Here is a 19,287-nt window from a genome sequence, read left to right as displayed (position 1 = left end):
TGTGGCATATTTGGATCATACAATTAATATTTTGATATATTACAATATCGATAGCAAAATATTTGTCCGATATTTCGATATTTTTTATGTTTTTAACTTTGATTTTGTTTATAGTTTGATGTTGCAATATTTTCGGATATTTCAATATATTGAACAAGTTTCAACGTTTTATCGTTATCTATTACCGATATCTGAATCAAGATATAGTAAAGCCTCCGAAATGAAGTTTATTCTAAAGAACCTGCTAAGGGATGCGCAGGAAATGAGACGAGGCAGATTTGTTCTTATGAAATTCGAGACGAGACAGAGCTCTTCAAATAGGAACAACTACAGTTTCAAAGACAATATACACCTATAAATTTTGCAGCACCTTTTGAACTGGAGACAGGCTGAAATCTTAAGCGCATCTCTAGGCATGATCGTGAATTTCCAACAGAAGTGTTTAAGCAATAAGAACATGTAAATACAATATGAGTATATTATTTAAACGTTCTTAATGAAAGCTGCTGAAATATATATATATATATATATATATATATATATATATATATATATATATATATACAGGGTGGGTCAAAATAAGTGTTACAAGCCAATATCTCGCGAACTATACATCATATAAGAAAAATATTAAGAGACAATGTACAATACAGAGGGGCCTAAGAAATGAGTCAAACATTAGATTTCCCCCGCCCCCATTTTGGGGGGGAGGGGGGTGAACGTGAAATTTTCAAATGGGAACATAGGTCGAGTGATACCTCGTTCGAAAGAGCTTGAAAAATTGAACAATTTTTGTAGGAAACAATTTTTGATATGGGGCACCGTTTTCAAGATGGGCTCCAAAAATGGTACTGTATCCGATAAAATTTCCAGTACTTATAAATAAGTGTTACAAGCCAATATCTCGCGAACTATACATCATATGCGAAAAATATTAAGAGACAATGTACAATATAGAGGGGCCTAAGAAATGAGTCAAACATTAGGTTTCCCCGCCCCCCATTTTTGGAGGAGGGGGGTGAACGTGAAATTTTCAAATGGGAACATAGGTCGAGTGATACCTCGTTCGAAAGAGCTTGAAAAATTGAACAATTTTTGTAAGAGACAATTTTTGATATGGGGCACCGTTTTCAAGATGGGCCCCAAAAATGGTACTGTATCCGATAAAATTTCCAGTACTTATAAATAAGTGTTACAAGCCAATATCTCGCGAACTATACATCATATACGAAAAATATTAAGAGACAATGTACAATATAGAGGGGCCTAAGAAACGAGTCAAACGTTAGGTTTCTCCCGCCCCCCATTTTGGGAGGAGGGGGGTGAACGTGAAATTTTCAAATGGGAACATAGGTCGAGTGATACCTCGTCCGAAAGAGCTCGAAAAATTGAAAAATTTTTGTAGGAAACAATTTTTGATATGGGGCACCGTTTTCAAGATGGGCCCCAAAAATAGTCCTGTATCCGATAAAATTTCCAGCACATATAAATAAGTGTTACAAGCCAATATCTTGCGAACTATACATCATATACGAAAAATATTAAGAGACAATGTACAATACAGAGGGGCCTAAGAAATGCGTCAAACATTAGGTTTCCCCCGCTCCCCAATTTGGGAGGAGCGGGGTGAACGTGAAATTTTCAAATGGGAACATAGGTCGAATGATACCTCGTTCGAAAGAGCTTGAAAAATTGAACAATTCTTGTAGGAAACAATTTTTGATATGGGGCACCGTTTTCAAGATGGGCCCCAAAAATGGTACTGTATCCGATAAAATTTCCAGTACTTATAAATAAGTGTTACAAGCCAATATTTCGCGAACTATACATCATGTACGAAAAATATTAAGAGACAACGTACAATACAGAGGGGCCTAAGAAATGAGTCAAACATTAGGTTTCCCCCGCCCCCCATTTTGGGGGGAGGGGGTGAACGTGAAATTTTCAAATGGGAACATATTGTAGGTCGAGTGATACCTCGTTCTAAAGAGCTTGAAAAATTGAACAATTTTTGTAAGAAACAATTTTTGATATGGGGCACCGTTTTCAAGATGGGCCCCAAAAATAGTCCTGTATCCGATAAAATTTCCAGCACATATAAATAAGTGTTACAAGCCAATATCTTGCGAACTATACATCATATACGAAAAATATTAAGAGACAATGTACAATACAGAGGGGCCTAAGAAATGCGTCAAACATTAGGTTTCCCCCGCTCCCCAATTTGGGAGGAGCGGGGTGAACGTGAAATTTTCAAATGGGAACATAGGTCGAATGATACCTCGTTCGAAAGAGCTTGAAAAATTGAACAATTCTTGTAGGAAACAATTTTTGATATGGGGCACCGTTTTCAAGATGGGCCCCAAAAATGGTACTGTATCCGATAAAATTTCCAGTACTTATAAATAAGTGTTACAAGCCAATATTTCGCGAACTATACATCATGTACGAAAAATATTAAGAGACAACGTACAATACAGAGGGGCCTAAGAAATGAGTCAAACATTAGGTTTCCCCCGCCCCCCATTTTGGGGGGAGGGGGTGAACGTGAAATTTTCAAATGGGAACATATTGTAGGTCGAGTGATACCTCGTTCTAAAGAGCTTGAAAAATTGAACAATTTTTGTAAGAAACAATTTTTGATATGGGGCACCGTTTTCAAGATGGGCCCCAAAAATGGTACTGTATCCGATAAAATTTCCAGTACTTATAAATAAGTGTTACAAGCCAATATCTCGCGAACTATACATCATATACGAAAAATATTAAGAGACAATGTACAATATAGAGGGGCCTAAGAAATAAGTCAAACATTAGATTTCCCCCGCCCCCATTTTGGGGGGAGGGGGGGTGAACGTGAAATTTTCAAATGGGAACATAGGTCGAGTGATACCTCGTTCGAAAGAGCTTGAAAAATTGAACAATTCTTGTAGGAAATAATTTTTGATATGGGGCACCGTTTTCAAGATGGGCCCCAAAAATGGTACTGTATCCGATAAAATTTCCAGTACTTATAAATAAGTGTTACAAGCCAATATTTCGCGAACTATACATCATGTACGAAAAGTATTAAGAGACAATGTACAATACAGAGGGGCCTAAGAAATGAGTCAAACATTAGGTTTCCCCCGCCCCCCATTTTGGGGGGGAGGGGGGTGAACGTGGAATTTTCAAATGGGAACATATTGTAGGTCGAGTAATACCTCGTTCTAAAGAGCTTGAAAAATTGAACAATTTTTGTAGGAAACAATTTTTGAAAATGGGCACCGTTTTCAAGATAGACCCCAAAATTGGTCCTGTAAGAGATAAAATTTCCAGTACTTATAAATCGGAAACGGCTAAGTAGAAAAACATGAAACAAAAAATGAAAAAGGTAAACGCCATAGGCAACGTGGAATGGTGTTGTCGTGGTGCCCCAGGACCCCATCATGGGGCCCCGGGAACAATTTTAAAATTTCAAATCTGAATATAGGTCGAGTGATACCTTGTTTGATAGATTATGGAAAACCAAACAGCTTAGAAAAAAAATTGTTTTGATTTCGGGCAATCCTGTTACAAAATGGCCGCCACATTCAGATAGAAAGTGCAGTGTTCAAACTGAGTGTTACAAGCCAATATCACGCGAATTATTGCATCAAATAAAAAGTGTTAAGAGTCCATGTACAATACCAACAGGCCTAAAAATATGTCGTACACGAGGTTCCATCATCATACTGTAAGTGAATAACAAGTAAAATTTTCGGAGGCAAAATCGACCTATAACGTAATAATAATAATAATAATAATAAGAAGAAGAAGAAGAAGAAGAATACAAAAAATAATAATAAAACTAGTAATAATAATAATAATATGAATGAAAATAATAAGACAATGATTAATACTAATACGTATGCGCAAAAAGACGTCGTTCCTCAATCACTACAATCCTATGAGAAAGGGATAGGAAGGTACCTATTAGGCCCTACTTGTAGGCAACATCTCAGCATGTGCCCAGTTAGAGTAAGGAAAGCCCGTCAATGTAATTGCCTGGGGAATGGAACCGATGGCCTTCGGAACATAGTACAACGATAACGTTGTATATTGCATTAACAATCTGTACCATCTTATAAAAAAAGGATCAGAGGCGAATTATTTGAGCCGTTTTATACAAAGAAAAGAAAGTTGCAAAGAAATATCTTTAGATTATTTTTGATCGTCAACTATTAATGTAATCGCTATGGAAACGTAATAAATGTAAGTGTAAGTGTGCAGACGTAGAAAGAACGGGATATAAACTTTGGTGATAAGTTTTTCGTATAAGTAAACGAACACTATCGAATTGATATTATTAGTTTGGGTAGCGTTTGAATAGAGCAATGGCGGTGTTTGATCATTGTGTAGATATGTTTCTGGTGTTGGGAGAATGTAGAAGAAACTATCGTAGCGCGGCACGAATGTATGCAATGCGCTATCCCCAACGCCAACAAACATCTCACATGGCATTTCTGCGATTGGAGAGACGTTTGCGGCAACATGGTAGTCTTGTCCGGGGACGAGGTAGGGGTCGTTACCGCTCTGCAACCAATGAAGAACGTGCAACAGGAATATTGGCAGCAGTGCATGTAGACCCACATGTTACCACGAGATATCTCGCTCAGGCCAGTGGAGTTAGCCAAAGATCTGTAGTGCGTATTTTGCACGAGTACATGTTTCATCCGTATCATATCATCTTACATCAGGAACTATCTGGCAATGATTTTCATGCCAGATTGCAATTTTGTCTATGGTTGGAAGGTATGGAAAACAGACAGCGCAACTTCATATCCACCATCTTGTTTAGCGATGAATCTACATTTACAATCACAGGACACGTAAATCCACATAATATGCATTATTGGGCTAGGGAAAATCCCCTATGGCAGAGAGAAGTTGCTCATCAGCATCGGTGGTCTCTTAATGTATGGTGTGGCATCCTTGGTAACCATATCATTGGGCCATATTTTTTTGATGGACGTCTTACTGGTGATACCTATGCCGCATTTATCAGTGATGTACTATACCCGGAGTTGTTAGAGAATATTCCTTTCGCTGAACGTATAAGAATGTGGTATCAACATGATGGTGCTCCAGCACACAACGCACGTCAGGTCAGAGCCTTATTGGACCACCGTATGGCGAATAAATGGATTGGGCGTCGAGGTCCTATTCACTGGCCTCCACGATCTCCTGACCTAATCCCACTTGATTTTTTCCTCTGGGGTTATGTTAAGGATCGGGTAATGTCCAACGTACCAACAACTACTGATGATATGAAGGCGCGTATCCAAGATGTGTGTGCATCTATCACTCCAGAGATGCTACATGATGTACGAACATCCCTATGCCGCCGCTTACGGAGGTGTGTGGAGCAGGATGGAGGACATATCGAGCATCATTTGTAACATGGTAAGTGTTGAAATTATTTGCTTTACAGTGATTGAAATTACAATTTTTAACATCGCACATACCCGTAGAATTACTAAACGTTATCCTACTACTTTACAGGATATTAGGTTGTGGTAATGCTGTTGTGACAGGCTTGTCTGAAATCAAAACAACTTTTGTAGTAAGCTGTTTGGTATTTGACGATCTATCAAAGAGGTATCACTCGCCCTATGTTGCGATTTGAAAATTCCATGTACACCCCTCCATACAAAAGCGGGACGAGGGAACTTCTTTAACACAAATTTCAGGCTTTCTGTATTGTACATTGACTCTTGACACTTTTCTTATTTGATGCGTAGTTCGTTGCGTTGATATTGGCGTGTAATACTCAAATTGAACACTTCACTTTCTATCTGAATGTGAAACCATTTTTGGCGGCCATTTTGAAACAGGCTTGCCCAAAATTAAAACAAATTTCGTACGAAGCTGTTTGGCTTTCCACGATCTATCAAACAAGGTATCACTCAACCTACAGGTATATTCCCATTAATAATATTGAAATTGGTCCCGGAGCCCCATTATTAGGGCCCTGCGGACACCACGACAACATCTTTCCACATTGTGTATGATGTTTCCGTTTTTCATTTTTTGTTTAATCGTTTCCTACTCATACGTTTCCGATTTATAAGTACTGGAAATTTTATCGGATACCGGACCATTTTTGGGGCCCATCTTGAAAACGGTGCCCCATATCAAAAATTGTTTCCTACAAAAAATGTTCAATTTTTCAAGTTCTTTCGAACGAGGTATCACTCGACCTATGTTCTCATTTGAAAATTTCACGTTTACCTCCCTTCCCCCAAAATGGGGGGCGGGAGAAACCTAATGTTCGAGTCATTTCTTAGGCCCCTCTGTATTGTACATTGCCTCTTAGTATTTTTCTTATGTGATGTATAGTTCGCAAGATATTGGATTGTAACACTTATTTATAAGTACTGGAAATTTTATCGGATACAGGACCATTTTTGGGGCCCATCTTGAAAACGGTGCCCCATATCAAAAATTGTTTCGTACAAAAATTGTTCAATTTTTCGAGCTCTTTCGAACGAGGTATCACTCGATCTATGTTCCCATTTGAAAATTTCACGTTCACCCCCCTCCCCCCAAAATGGGGGGCGGGAGAAACCTAATGTTTGACTCATTTCTTAGGCCCCTCTATATTCTACATTCTCTCTTAATATTTTTCTTATATGATGTATAGTTCGCGAGATATTGGCTTGTAACACTTATTTTGACCCACCCTGTATATATATACGTATATGTAGATATATTATTTTATCTTTAATTAAATAGAGACCAGTTAATTTTTTCACCTGTGATTTTTATTTTCGAATCAGCTACGCTTCCAACTAATTGCGTTGAGAATAAGAGCTAAACTTATTTGGGAATTCTTCTACAGTTATTTTTTGTAAATCTTAATATTAATTGTTAAATATTTGTTTATTTCATTTCAATACCATCCCTTATTGTTACAATTTACGGTTTTGTTCGAATTTAAAACATTATAAGTTCTTAGTTATTGATATTACTACCGGTATCTCTTTAATTAAAACTTATTGTAGCAAAAGATTCTGTAGTTTGTTTAGCTCTTCTATTATTTGTATTTTATAGTGTTCTATTAAGCTTAAGATAATTTGCAGTTGAATTTTGAATTCAATTAAAGTATTTTATTTCTCAGGTTCAACAGAGTTTCTTTCAGTTGCATTTTCATTCTAGAGTGCTTCAAATTAAGTATAGTTACTAAACTTAGTATTATCTATTTTACTCTTAAGATTAAAGTGATATACAATTGCCATTGAAATCCAATTAATTATTTATTTCTGAAAGTGTTTTAAAAGCATGTAAACCTGTGTATTTTAATCCTTGAGTGATAAAAGTGAAGTCCAGTTATTAAGTTTAGTACTTTTTATTCTATTCTTCACCTTTAACTTACTTTTTCAGTAAATTATGCTTAGTTATGAAAGTGTCGACTACTGCAACATTTCGGCTTTGAGATGACAACTACTGCTGCAATACAAAATATAGATTTAAAAATATATTGTTTTTCCTTCAGTGGTTATTCGACTTTTAATTCTAAATACGTGGTCACGTATCCGAGGGATCAATATTTCCTTGCAGTTATGATAAAGCTCCAAAAGATTAACGATGCTTACACAAGGAACAAAAGGGTATTTTTTTAACCGTAAAATAACGATTCTCGATGTTTTTACTCTAATTCTTTTTATTTTATTAATGCACATTTGTTGGCACTACCGACTTTTACGGAATCAACTCCATCACGTAAGCGTGATGACGTACCTGGGAAAGCATATTATAACGTGAAGGAAATAGAAAGCGATTTGTAATCTTTATGTTAGATAACATTTCGTTATGCGACTGCTTCCAATAAGGAGAATCTAGATACCTCGTTGAAGATGCCTTGTCTAAAAAACAGTTGCATCTTCTCTCATGCTATGGTCATCGATAATCGAAATCGAGACTTGTAGTCTATTTTCCTTAATGTAAGACGCAGAGGGAAAATTAGTAATTTTAATTAGAGTTGAAATATTTTTTATAGTTAATTATATTGATTTTTATAAGGAAAAATACCAATTTGATTAGCAATAGTAAACGGATATATTGAAAATATTCTCAATATTCTTACATTGATTTTTAATTAGGCCTCGGCATTTCGCTTGCAGGAGTCATTTTCTGTGTATTTGCATTGTAACGTTCAACTTTCTGATATAATATTTTAATTATTACTTGGAAAATTTCAGATGAATCATCAACATGTATGCCACAGCTGAAGTATAACAGAATTCTTGAAAAACAATACTTTTCCATTTAAATAAATACATAAATCTTTACAGTCCCACTATAAAAATTTCGACATGGTTGTACAGTTCTCAGACAATTTTATATTTGACTATTTTCGTGAAATTCTATTGTAAGTTAAATATATACACTTGTTAAAGGTATGCTTTCTTTGGTGACAGATCAAATGGTTATATTTAAATACCTTTATACTACAATGTTAACATATTATTGTTTGATGCATGAGTATGATTCCTTAATAATTTTAATAATTTAACACTTCTCACGCTTGGAGTCATATGTAGAAGGATACATTTTCTCCACCGTTTGGGATGGGTTTTTATGAACCATACTGTATATGAGACAAGAGTAAAAATATAATTTAATATTAAGATTACTTCAAGCTAAACAGCACGTATATTTCAATTTGTTTTGCTTAATTCCTAAACTGTTATCCATTTTTACTGTAATGTTTATATTTTAAGTTCTTAATTAATGCAGATACCGAAATGTTTTTTCTCATGTATCAGGATGTCTGGAATTCGTACTGAATTCATTTTTTAAAAAAATGGAAACGCACAAATAATAGAAAACGCAATATTCGTTCGTACAAATGAGACACGCATTCTGCACTGATAATGTAAATTTTTTACTTTGAAATGCGTGAAATGTTAAATTTGGAGTTTTACTGTTTAAAAAGGGAAGACGTATAACAGTCATATTTACTGGTTCTTTATATGTACTGAAAGTTACTAAAATTTAAGGTTTACTATAAGTTATAACTTTTAAGTATCATTTCTAATTGCATTTCTATTATTTATAGAACTATCTGAATCAACTCCACTTTGAGTGTTCGGTAATTGTAAGTATGCCTAAACTTATAGATACACATTTATACAATTTCACTAAAAATACATAATATTGTCTGCGCGTTTCTAAAATACGTAAATTTCATGAACACGTATCATTAGTTGCAGTGATTGTGTTTACGAAGCCTTTACTACACATTATTTTTTTACAGTTAAGATAATATATATTATGATACTGAGCGTAGTCAAAGGTTGATTACAAGTTCTGGTAGGTGTATCAACAAAAAAAATAGCACGTAGTATAGGATTTTTTATATTCGTTTGGGACGTAAACTTTGACAGATATGATGCAACACACGAAATGTAATAAAATTGTCAGTGTAATAAACAATGATCATATGTCACGGCACAACAGAAGCCAATAGCTAATGATAGTCTTTGTTTGGGAGGAATGAATGTAATAGAGATGCAATGTAGCATGTATCACTCAAAGAAAACGTAAAATACGTTGTTCGCTGCTAGCTCTCTTAGGTTGAAATTGAAAATTGGAACCACGCATTATACGTGAAGTCTGTAAGATTTTTACACAAAGTACACCTCTCCCCTTCACCTGTCGTAGCAGCAAGATGTTGGAGGCAACTGGCAAAATGTGGTGAATACGTTAAACCAACCAAATTCACTATGTAACAAAAAGTGATTAACTTCTCTTATGAATATAAATACTTCGAAACGTTGTGTAATCAAACTTTAGAGTCAGATATAATAAAGATGACAATTCCGCAAATATCGGGCGACACGCATCCTAGAAAGGAACGCACCATCGCCTATTCAAATATGAAAATGTGAATTGTGTAAAAAGAATTTTATTTAGCACCGTTGGATTTCTTGACACCAATATTAATAGCATATCATGAATTACGTGAAAGGTTAGTTACCTATACAATATGAAAAAAATGAATACTGTTTCAGTGACGTTCTTCAACATATTCCCCACTGGTGTCATTACACAGAGCGGTATCAAGTATTCTGGTGTTGCTTATTACGGTCGAATACTCCTGAAATATCTGAGACAACTACGTGCACGTCAATTGTCTGGTAAGTGAGGTATTTCGTACCTTTTACCTCCATCTTGCTCGACACAAATATACTCTTTGATGTGTTCACAACGAGCATAATAGTTAATGAAAAGACCTATCATGCTAAAAGAATGTATTGTTAATATTTCCTTAGCGACTTTTTGACATGTACGTTAACTTGAGACTTTCGTTTGGAAATACATAGCAATTGCTCGGAGAGTGATTGGCAAGTGACAAATAAGAACCACTTTCGCCATTCTCAACTACACCACATAATTTATCTAAGGAAACGTACAGTGAGGATGTTAAGATATAGATTTTTAATATCCAACAAACGGCCGTGCCTGTTTAATTTCTGTTTCCCTAATTTTTGCTTAGTCTTTTCTTAAAACGAGATTTGGAGATCTTGCATATCAACAATTTGCTGCAAAAACAATTGCAGAGACGAATGACCATGTGGAATGTCCTTCTGGGACAAATGCTAGACAGTACCTAATTCTAAACAACTCCATCCTCCCTCCTTTTGGCGACGAGCCATATGTTGATATTGCACTTAATATTGGAAGCACCAGTCCTATTTTAGAACTTACCGCTCCTCAAAAACCAGTATGTCCTATTCAAATTGATTTGTGCTTAGAGTAGTCGGTTATCAAAAGTATTGTCTATTTGGTAAGAGAGACCATGTTTTCGTATGCTTACATCACGGTGTTAAAAAGTAAGTGTGACATTCATTTGTGATTTGGAAACTGTGGACATTTCTTTCCTGAAATTTAACTTGTATTCTGCAAAATGAAGGTGTCATCCTAACTACTGTATTTTCGTGTCCTATAAACAAGTGTACGAGTTTGCAACATCATCATCATTTTCTGATAATTACTGCCAATATGTCGCTTTACTTTGCTCATATACTGGCTAAGAAAATGTACGAACTCCAACTTTATGACGTAGATCCACAAAACATCACTGCCTGTCCTTGTAAAAGTACAAGTCCGTCGGCCGTTAATATACAGTGGCATCTACAATTGTTTCGATGATACTAGATTCTAACATTTTTCGAAGTACGAAATGAACATGAGACATTCTATGCGATTAGTTTTCTGTCATGTGTTGAGACGTAAATGGAAACAAATGCGAATCTGTTTCATTTTTCTAAAGTTTGCTTTGTTTTTTTTTAAATCACAAGAGAATATGAAGATTTTAAAAATCCTGGTACCCCGCTAATTTATGTTAGGTTATTTATTCCACTAATGCGTGCTTGATCCTCAATATTTTATTTACAAAACACTTAAGTGTATTTTTAATCCCCATCACCATATTATATGTTGTTATCCATTAAATATAAGAGTATTTTACAGATGGCACAATCCTGTTCTTGAGTTTTCTCGTGGTTGTAACATTTTCTAACACATTTCAGTTGCAGAGAATTTTTTAAAGACTGTTAAAATAATCCGTTTCATTTATACTAAAGAGCTCATTCCATATTTTTTTAATATAGGAATGTAAGTAGAAAGTCAGTAATACAACAGAAATCCTAGAGAGCCTAGGCCATAATCTATCGCTATGGTATTAAATAATGGAAATATTTGTTTAATACTCTGATATTTGCACATATGTGCATTCTGTGGTGTATTGTCTTTAAACTATCAATCATCCAACTCCTGCATTATTGTCGTCCTACCTATTTAGAGTTTTGAAAGTCCGTTTTCTTAGCGTGAGTTATTTGTTTGTTTTGGCATTACTTCGTTAGGTAAGAAATAATTAAATTGTTAAGTGTTTGTTGCCTTACAGATGTTGTCTATAATTTTTTCTTGGTTTTCTACGTAGAAGAGGGATAGAAGGGTGCATAATGAGTCACTGATATATTTTTTTTTTTTAATTTACGCTTTCAATCAAATTGTAAGATTGTTATGTCTTAGAATATCTTTCATTTTTGCGTCGTTTCAAAGCCTCATTTCATTAAATCTTCCAAAAGCATGAATGTTATTACCCAGTTTCCTTTCTTAGCCCAAATGATCATTAAACTTAATATAAATTTTTTAGTCTTATACTCTACAAACATTTTATATTCCAGTTATGCACCGGAGCAAAAAAAAACTGTGCCTCACCACCTTGTCTCTCTTCAGTATATCGATGGTTTGTCAGGGAATTTTCACAACTAGAGACACGTCGTTTGCTATACCTTAAACGAGACTTATATTTTCTAACGCAATGTAATTCATCATTACCTAGAAACAAATTTCATGTGACATCACTAAATGTTTCTGAATCGTATATTTTTGATTAAGGCACATTAGAAATCAAAAGCTGGAAAATTCTTAGAACTCCAATTTTTTTGTATTTTAGGCATGTTAACCTCTAAATTTAATTTACCAACCGGTAGCTTACTACTCTAAAGGAAACAAGCTTGATTTAACTGGAGTTAATTTCTTTCTCCTTTGAGTAGTTCGCTTCCTAAGTTTTAACTATATATGTAAAACATATATATTGAGTGTTCAGTCCACAAGTATCATCTTTTGTTAGTTTTCAAATATTTCGTAACTAAGATTTTTACTTGAAGTTCCTTTCAGGCAAATATTCCCCTCTAGATAGCGGAAATGAGTCTGCTAATTGAAAAATATAATATTGAAATTTCTACGTATCAAAATATATCACACAAGCTTTCTGTTCTCTCTTTGTCAGAGCTTTGGTATTTCCTCGTGTTCTTAACGTCTCATGGATGAGACCTACTATTTTTGAATGAAAATAATATTTTATATTTTTTTCGCAAGTATTTACTTGAGCTCAAGGCACACTAATATAAAATCACTAATAAAACCAACTAAATTAAATTCAGACGGGACATTTATTATTATTCACTAGTTTGCTCTAATGCTATTTCTAAAATTATGCATTTCTTATTTAAATAGTATATGCAAAAGCTAAGAGAGATTCGCACCTTTTCCATCATTTTGTAGAGCATCGAGAAATAATAACTATTACACGAGTGTGGTTAAATTTAAAACAAACACAACATTTTAGGAATAACCCCTTTGTGTATCGTCGTATGAGAGTGATATGAAGGATATTATTCCTTATTATGATCCTACAGAAACCCATACATGAACCGAAACATACATTTTTGCTCCATTTCTTCTTTCGTGGAGTAAAGCATGTAATACAATGAGTTTGTGACAGGTATACCCACTGGTAGGGTGATAATGATGGAAATAAAAGGTGTAAATTTGCTGTCTCACTATATTTACTATCTATACCCCTATATCGTATACACATTTATTTAGTTGCTCGAAACCCTTCTTCCCTCGACACTTTCTTCCTGTTACTCACTTCCTTAAGATGTATTTTATTGATATGGAGCTATAAAAGTGTTTTGAATCACAAACAAAATTTTACTAACTATTCTGTGTGTTGCTAATTTTATATTATTGACTGTTAGAAGGCACGCGTCGTAAACATAAATGTTGTCACATAAGTACTTTTTTAAATTTTAAATCATATTATTTAATAGCGTGTATACGATATTTAGGATTTTTAAACATGATTGAGAAATTGTTTTTCCTATGTCATTATTTGGAATTCGGACATTTTATTTGTGGCAAATATTACCAATTCTCAATCGTTATTCTCAGGTAACATTAGGATTGCATATTCACAACCAAGCCTGCTGCATAGAACTTCAAACTTACAAAGAGAGTTTTTAAGAGTCATTTCCGAAGAGAAGTTTTAAATTTACATTTTTGGTACGTCATACGAATATTCAAGTTGCACTTTATGTTCTCCTTTATTCTAAATGGAATGGCGTAATAAATATGAAAATCGAATGAGTACTGTAGATGCAACATCTACTTAAATAATGTTCTTACTACGTATTAGCTTGAAATTCCCCAATACTGTAAAGGGTGAAATAACATTGACAATAACAGGGTAGTTTACTTTGATCTTGGATACTACAAGACAATGAAGAATATAAAATACGTAAGAGATATACTCAATATTTTTAAATACAAGTTCCACATTTATTGATGTAATTTAGAAAGATTTAAAATTTGTATGTTAAAACGTTTTTCGATGTCTATTACATATGATAATGTATAGTATTAATCATATTACTTTAAGAAAAATATATTTTTGTTTTATTTCAGCAACATCCCAGGGCCACCACTACACCTGTAAGTAGATTAACCATTAATAACAGGCATATATGTAAGTAGGAAATCAGTCCTGTTACACAATATAATTCGAAATCGAAAATAAAATACTATTCTTTTCGAATAATAATTGCGGATTATAAGATACTTAAAATTATTGTTGTTTAAAGTAATGAAAAAACATGATGTTAAATGTTACTAAAATTATTGATTTTCGACCGATTATGTGATTGAGAAAAGTCAATAGTTGGACAATCTTTCGAGTAATATTAGGTATTTTATAAACATAATTGAAGATAATATGTACCCAAGACTAAATTTCGTTTTAGAAACCGAAATTAATCCATACCACACAAAGCTATGCAATTTAGTATGTAGGAAATATTGTAAGTGAATGGTTTATTAGTGAAACATACATATATGTGGGACAATATTCAGGATATGCGTTTCATTTAAATTAATATAATTAATTTTGTGACCTATTATCTCTTACAACTAACAACATTTATATTTGAGTTCATTTATGTTGAAATCATAGAAGTATATTGCATTTACTATATTTAATGGTAATTATTGATAGCTGATAAAACTTCAAAACATTTAAAAATATATTAATCTCCATAAAGGACTTACAACAACATGCACTGTAAATGACCTAACATGTTTAGATACCTATATAAACATGGACATGAAGTTACTACGGAATTCCACTGGATACACTGCCAATTTGTATTGTGTGAGTCACACTTGGTCTTCATGATGATCCCCATACCTACAGGTATGCTGGTAACGAGGTGGTGAAATGTATCTTGTGGATAACTCGCAATACTTCGTTGATAGTCAAGATAAGAAGAGTTATGGCTGTATCTCGGAAAGATCAGACACTAAGCCAGCGTTTCAAATCTTAACGCAGTTTGTCAATGGAATTCAAGTCTTGACTTCGAGTGGGTCAGGTCATTGCCTTAATACCCATCCTTGCGAGGACTACAATGTAAACGAGCAAATATCACGTTGAAAAATGCAACTACCAACTTTGAGCTGTTCTTCAAGGGAAAATAGAATTAGATTGTTAATCTTCAACATTTTCATGAGCTTTATTATTTCCATGAAAGGAACAAGGAACAAGAGGCAAGGGACATATATATATGCTTACTGAATAAACATGCTCATTCTGTAGCTAAATCTCCACGAAATTTCAAAGTCGGCTCTACATAGTAGAATAAATATGGTTTACTAAGCGTTTGATATGCCCACAACTGTCGTTGGATTACAAGTTTTATAATGACGTATGTTACTTTGTATCATATTTTCCACGGTTCCATTGAACAGATGTTCTATTGCTCCTTACCATACGCGATTTGTGATATTGCATATATTCTTGAAGCTTGTTTTCATTATGTGCAGCCCTCCATACGTGGTGGCCATGCTTTCTCTCTTACATTAAACAGTCTTGCTGCTAGGAAAACGTCGTGCCTACGTTGTGAATAACTATGTGATGTCGGAGACCAAAGTTTGGTAGTGCCATGCTGATATGCTCTTGAACATATGAAGGTATTTGGTTGTCAGCAGAAACGTCCCATTTGAATATTTCGTGGCATTACACTTTCAATTACTTTCACAATTAACTATATTATCCTCTACAGTAGATCCATTTCAATCAAACATAACTATTTCTTACATCTGTGATAACTAATTAATCACCATTTTCAAAGACCATGATTTAATAACACTACCCACTCACCTCTCTTGTTTTCATCGACTTGCTCACCTCGTTGTAGATAGCAGCACAGTGTATCTATCCTACTACCTGTAACACTGTTTCGAATATCCAGATTTAAAATTGATGATAGAAAATTCAAGTTAGTACAAAATGTTAAGTGTTGTATATATGTGTTAATAACAAATTATTGAATCCGATCAACATAAATAATAACGATCTGAGTATAATATCATTATTCCTCCACTTTCAGGGTCGTAGAGGTTTCTTGGATGGACTTGTAAGTAATATGTTTAGTTATTATTGTTTTAGATGTTTAATATAAAGTAAAGCTGCACCTACCGTAAGATTGCGTTCTGCCATCCTGTTCTTTGATATTTATCAGAATCAACTACATTTGTCGTGAGTCCCTTTGAGTGTTTTAGTATTACCCAAATTGTTACATTACTATAATTTAATATAATATATAACGTTTAATAGAACTCTGCGTGATATTTTGGCAAATCATATGTGAATACAACCTAGTGATTTCCACTATTAATAATAAATTGACAATTCTTAATATATTAATAATGATAATAACATACATAAATATATATATATATATATTCAGAATTTAAAGTTGAAATACAAAATCCTCGGAAACATGTATTTTAATTTCTTTGTAACAATTGTTCTATTGATTGAGATTTTGATATGACAAGGCTATAGTATTGCTTCGTAGGGTGTTTTGGGTGCACATTACGATGTTTACCTAGCTTGCGTGTGGCTGTCTTAGTATCAACCAAATTTGAATACTTATGCTTATTACATTGTAGCATTTAACTTATAAGACAAGGTTAGAAGTGAGTATAGTAAATATTGCTTTATATGCAGACCCTGACAAAATACACTGTGTTGAGTTGGTATCACTTCAGACATGATGGTATTGCAGAATATTCAAAACTATTTCTCTTTGCCGATATTTGCATTGTCAAGATGTTAACTATTACGTATAATTACTAATAAAGGAATAAAAGATTATGTAATTCCGTAAATGCAGTACATTATCCGAGAGAAATCATTTCCAAATATTTGCAATATTCTTACTTCATTACCCTCAATATGTTAAAATGTTAAAATTAAAGCTTCTATTGGAAGTTAACTAAACATTTGTCCTAATTTTAGCTTGATTGTGAGGTGCAACTTGGAATTCACGTTCGATATATTCCTCGTTAGCTTATACATAGAACTCACAAAATTTTGCTATTACCTTCGATGTGTGATAATTTTGAGGAAAATTTGCTTTGAATAGCAACCTAAAACATTATTTATCTGCATACATTTATTTACTATTTAGTCAATATATAGTTTAGTGATTTCACAAGATGTATCACTAAACACATATAAATAATATTATAAAACCTTTAGCATAATGGCGTTAAAATTTAATTTGGTTTTGTGTTTATAGTCATTTTAGCAGTGGGCCAGTCTGTGATGTAAACCTTGAGCTCAACATGTAATTCCAATCACATCATATCTCTCCGTGTAGCAACTCCTGGTTCCCTTTTCTAATTAAACTAAAATGAAATAAAGTGAAATCTGAGTTTTATGTCCCACGTTTATGCCGGTTAGGCTAAAGGAGACGCTGATGATGAGAAATGAATTATTGTGGAATGAAGAAAGTGGGAGGAAACTGGAAAAGCCCGAGAAAACCCACGCACTCGGTGTTTGTCACACAAAGTTCACTTGGTGGGGGCTGAGATCGAACCCGGGGCCCCAAGCACCAGAGGTGAATAATCTACCACTGAGCTACCGCGGCTCTTCTAATGAAACTATTCTAACCGCGAATCCACATGGGAGATCATTTCAAAGCTCATGAACATAAAATGAAAAATATATTTTATTAAAACACCAATGAAAAAATGGATGAACTATTAGCATCGGTGTAATTATTCACTCATGTTATTCAATACAGGTTCAGAAGAGACAAGTTCTTTAAAAAAAACACCGATCGACAATATATTTCACCTACAATAAAATTACAAAGATTAATTTTACTATATATTGAATGTGTCTTGCTATACGAAATAATTTGAACGATATAGTGGTAAGACATTGAAAGTATTTGATAATTCTGAGCAGTGAAAATAGTTATTATAAAAAGGTAACATAATAACGTTTAGAAAATATTTCTGTAAGAGTTAACCATATAAATTGAGAAATATCAAAATCTTACTATATTAGTATAAATACAATGCCAATAGTGACCACTAACTTAAATAAATTATATTCATGGCTAAGAAATAAGAATAAATGTTTAAAGTTGATATGTGAAATAACATAGAACTGAGACTACCATGTCGTGAAAGTAATGGAACACATGTGTTCGATTTCTTCTTCTGGGGACATTTACGCTCCATAATACAATTAAAGTGACAAAATGACAGTCAATTTTCATTTACGTTAACAGCTATGTAATAAGTAATTTGTGGTGCTTCATTTTGACGCATGATTTTATTTGCAGGCTAACGCTGCGCAGCACTTGATACAAGGAATACTTGTAAGTACAATAATCATGTTAGTAAGTATTTGACAAACGGGTAACATAGTTTCAAATTTCAATAAAATCACTTTAAGAATGTAAAGAGGAAAGGAAACTATTTTATTCTTTAAATATAATTTGAATACTCTACATTATATAGAGAGAACTCAGCTCATTAATAACTCAGCACATTTGCAGTATAAATTTTACTAAATATTATGTAGATTTATTTCTTCAAATTGAAGTATACTTGTGTTAAATTTTCATCATATTAACACAACGGTAGTTTGTAGAATGAATTACTATACTTTTGTACATGTTTCCATGGAACTTGTGTACCCATGTCTGTACCCAAGCTTGTGTGTCCTTAAAAGTAAAAATTATTTTATTAGAAAAAAAGTTTATGTAATTTAGTTAGCTTATCTACTAAATAATATATTTTGTTAATATAATTATTTCATTTCTTTTTCCGATTCCAAATGTCTTTCTCTAAACCTAAGTTTACGATGCATTTACAGAAACTTTATAATTTGAAAAAAAAATAAATTTAGCTAGAAAAATTTTATTTCAAACTATACATTTCAATAAAATGGTGGAACATGGACAACAGTAATACACCTCTTTCTCTCTCTCTCTCTCTCTCTGTATATATATATATATATATATATATATATATATATATATATATATATATATATATATATATATATATATATATATATATATATATATATAATAAACGGGATAAATGATTTTA

At 33.4% G+C, this 19,287-nt stretch overlaps 1 protein-coding gene across 1 annotated transcript in view; it reads left to right on the top strand.

The window, feature by feature from the left end:
- The window catches only part of LOC145662484 (uncharacterized), a 534,791-nt gene that overhangs the window by 346,550 nt on the left and 168,954 nt on the right, over positions 1 to 19,287 (top strand). Inside the window, exons 52-55 of the mRNA XM_081728093.1 lie at positions 9,083 to 9,121; positions 14,284 to 14,310; positions 16,260 to 16,286; positions 18,513 to 18,548. Of these exons, the coding sequence (XP_081584219.1) occupies positions 9,083 to 9,121; positions 14,284 to 14,310; positions 16,260 to 16,286; positions 18,513 to 18,548 (129 nt within the window). The remainder of the gene's footprint in view (positions 1 to 9,082; positions 9,122 to 14,283; positions 14,311 to 16,259; positions 16,287 to 18,512; positions 18,549 to 19,287) is intronic.

The sequence above is a fragment of the Thermobia domestica genome, chromosome 10 (genome assembly GCF_964235325.1).
Source record: "Thermobia domestica chromosome 10, izTheDome1.hap1.1, whole genome shotgun sequence".
In the NCBI taxonomy this organism is placed as follows: domain Eukaryota; kingdom Metazoa; phylum Arthropoda; class Insecta; order Zygentoma; family Lepismatidae; genus Thermobia; species Thermobia domestica.
Note: the sequence above shows the minus strand (reverse complement) of the source record. Positions and strands in the feature narration are given on the sequence as shown.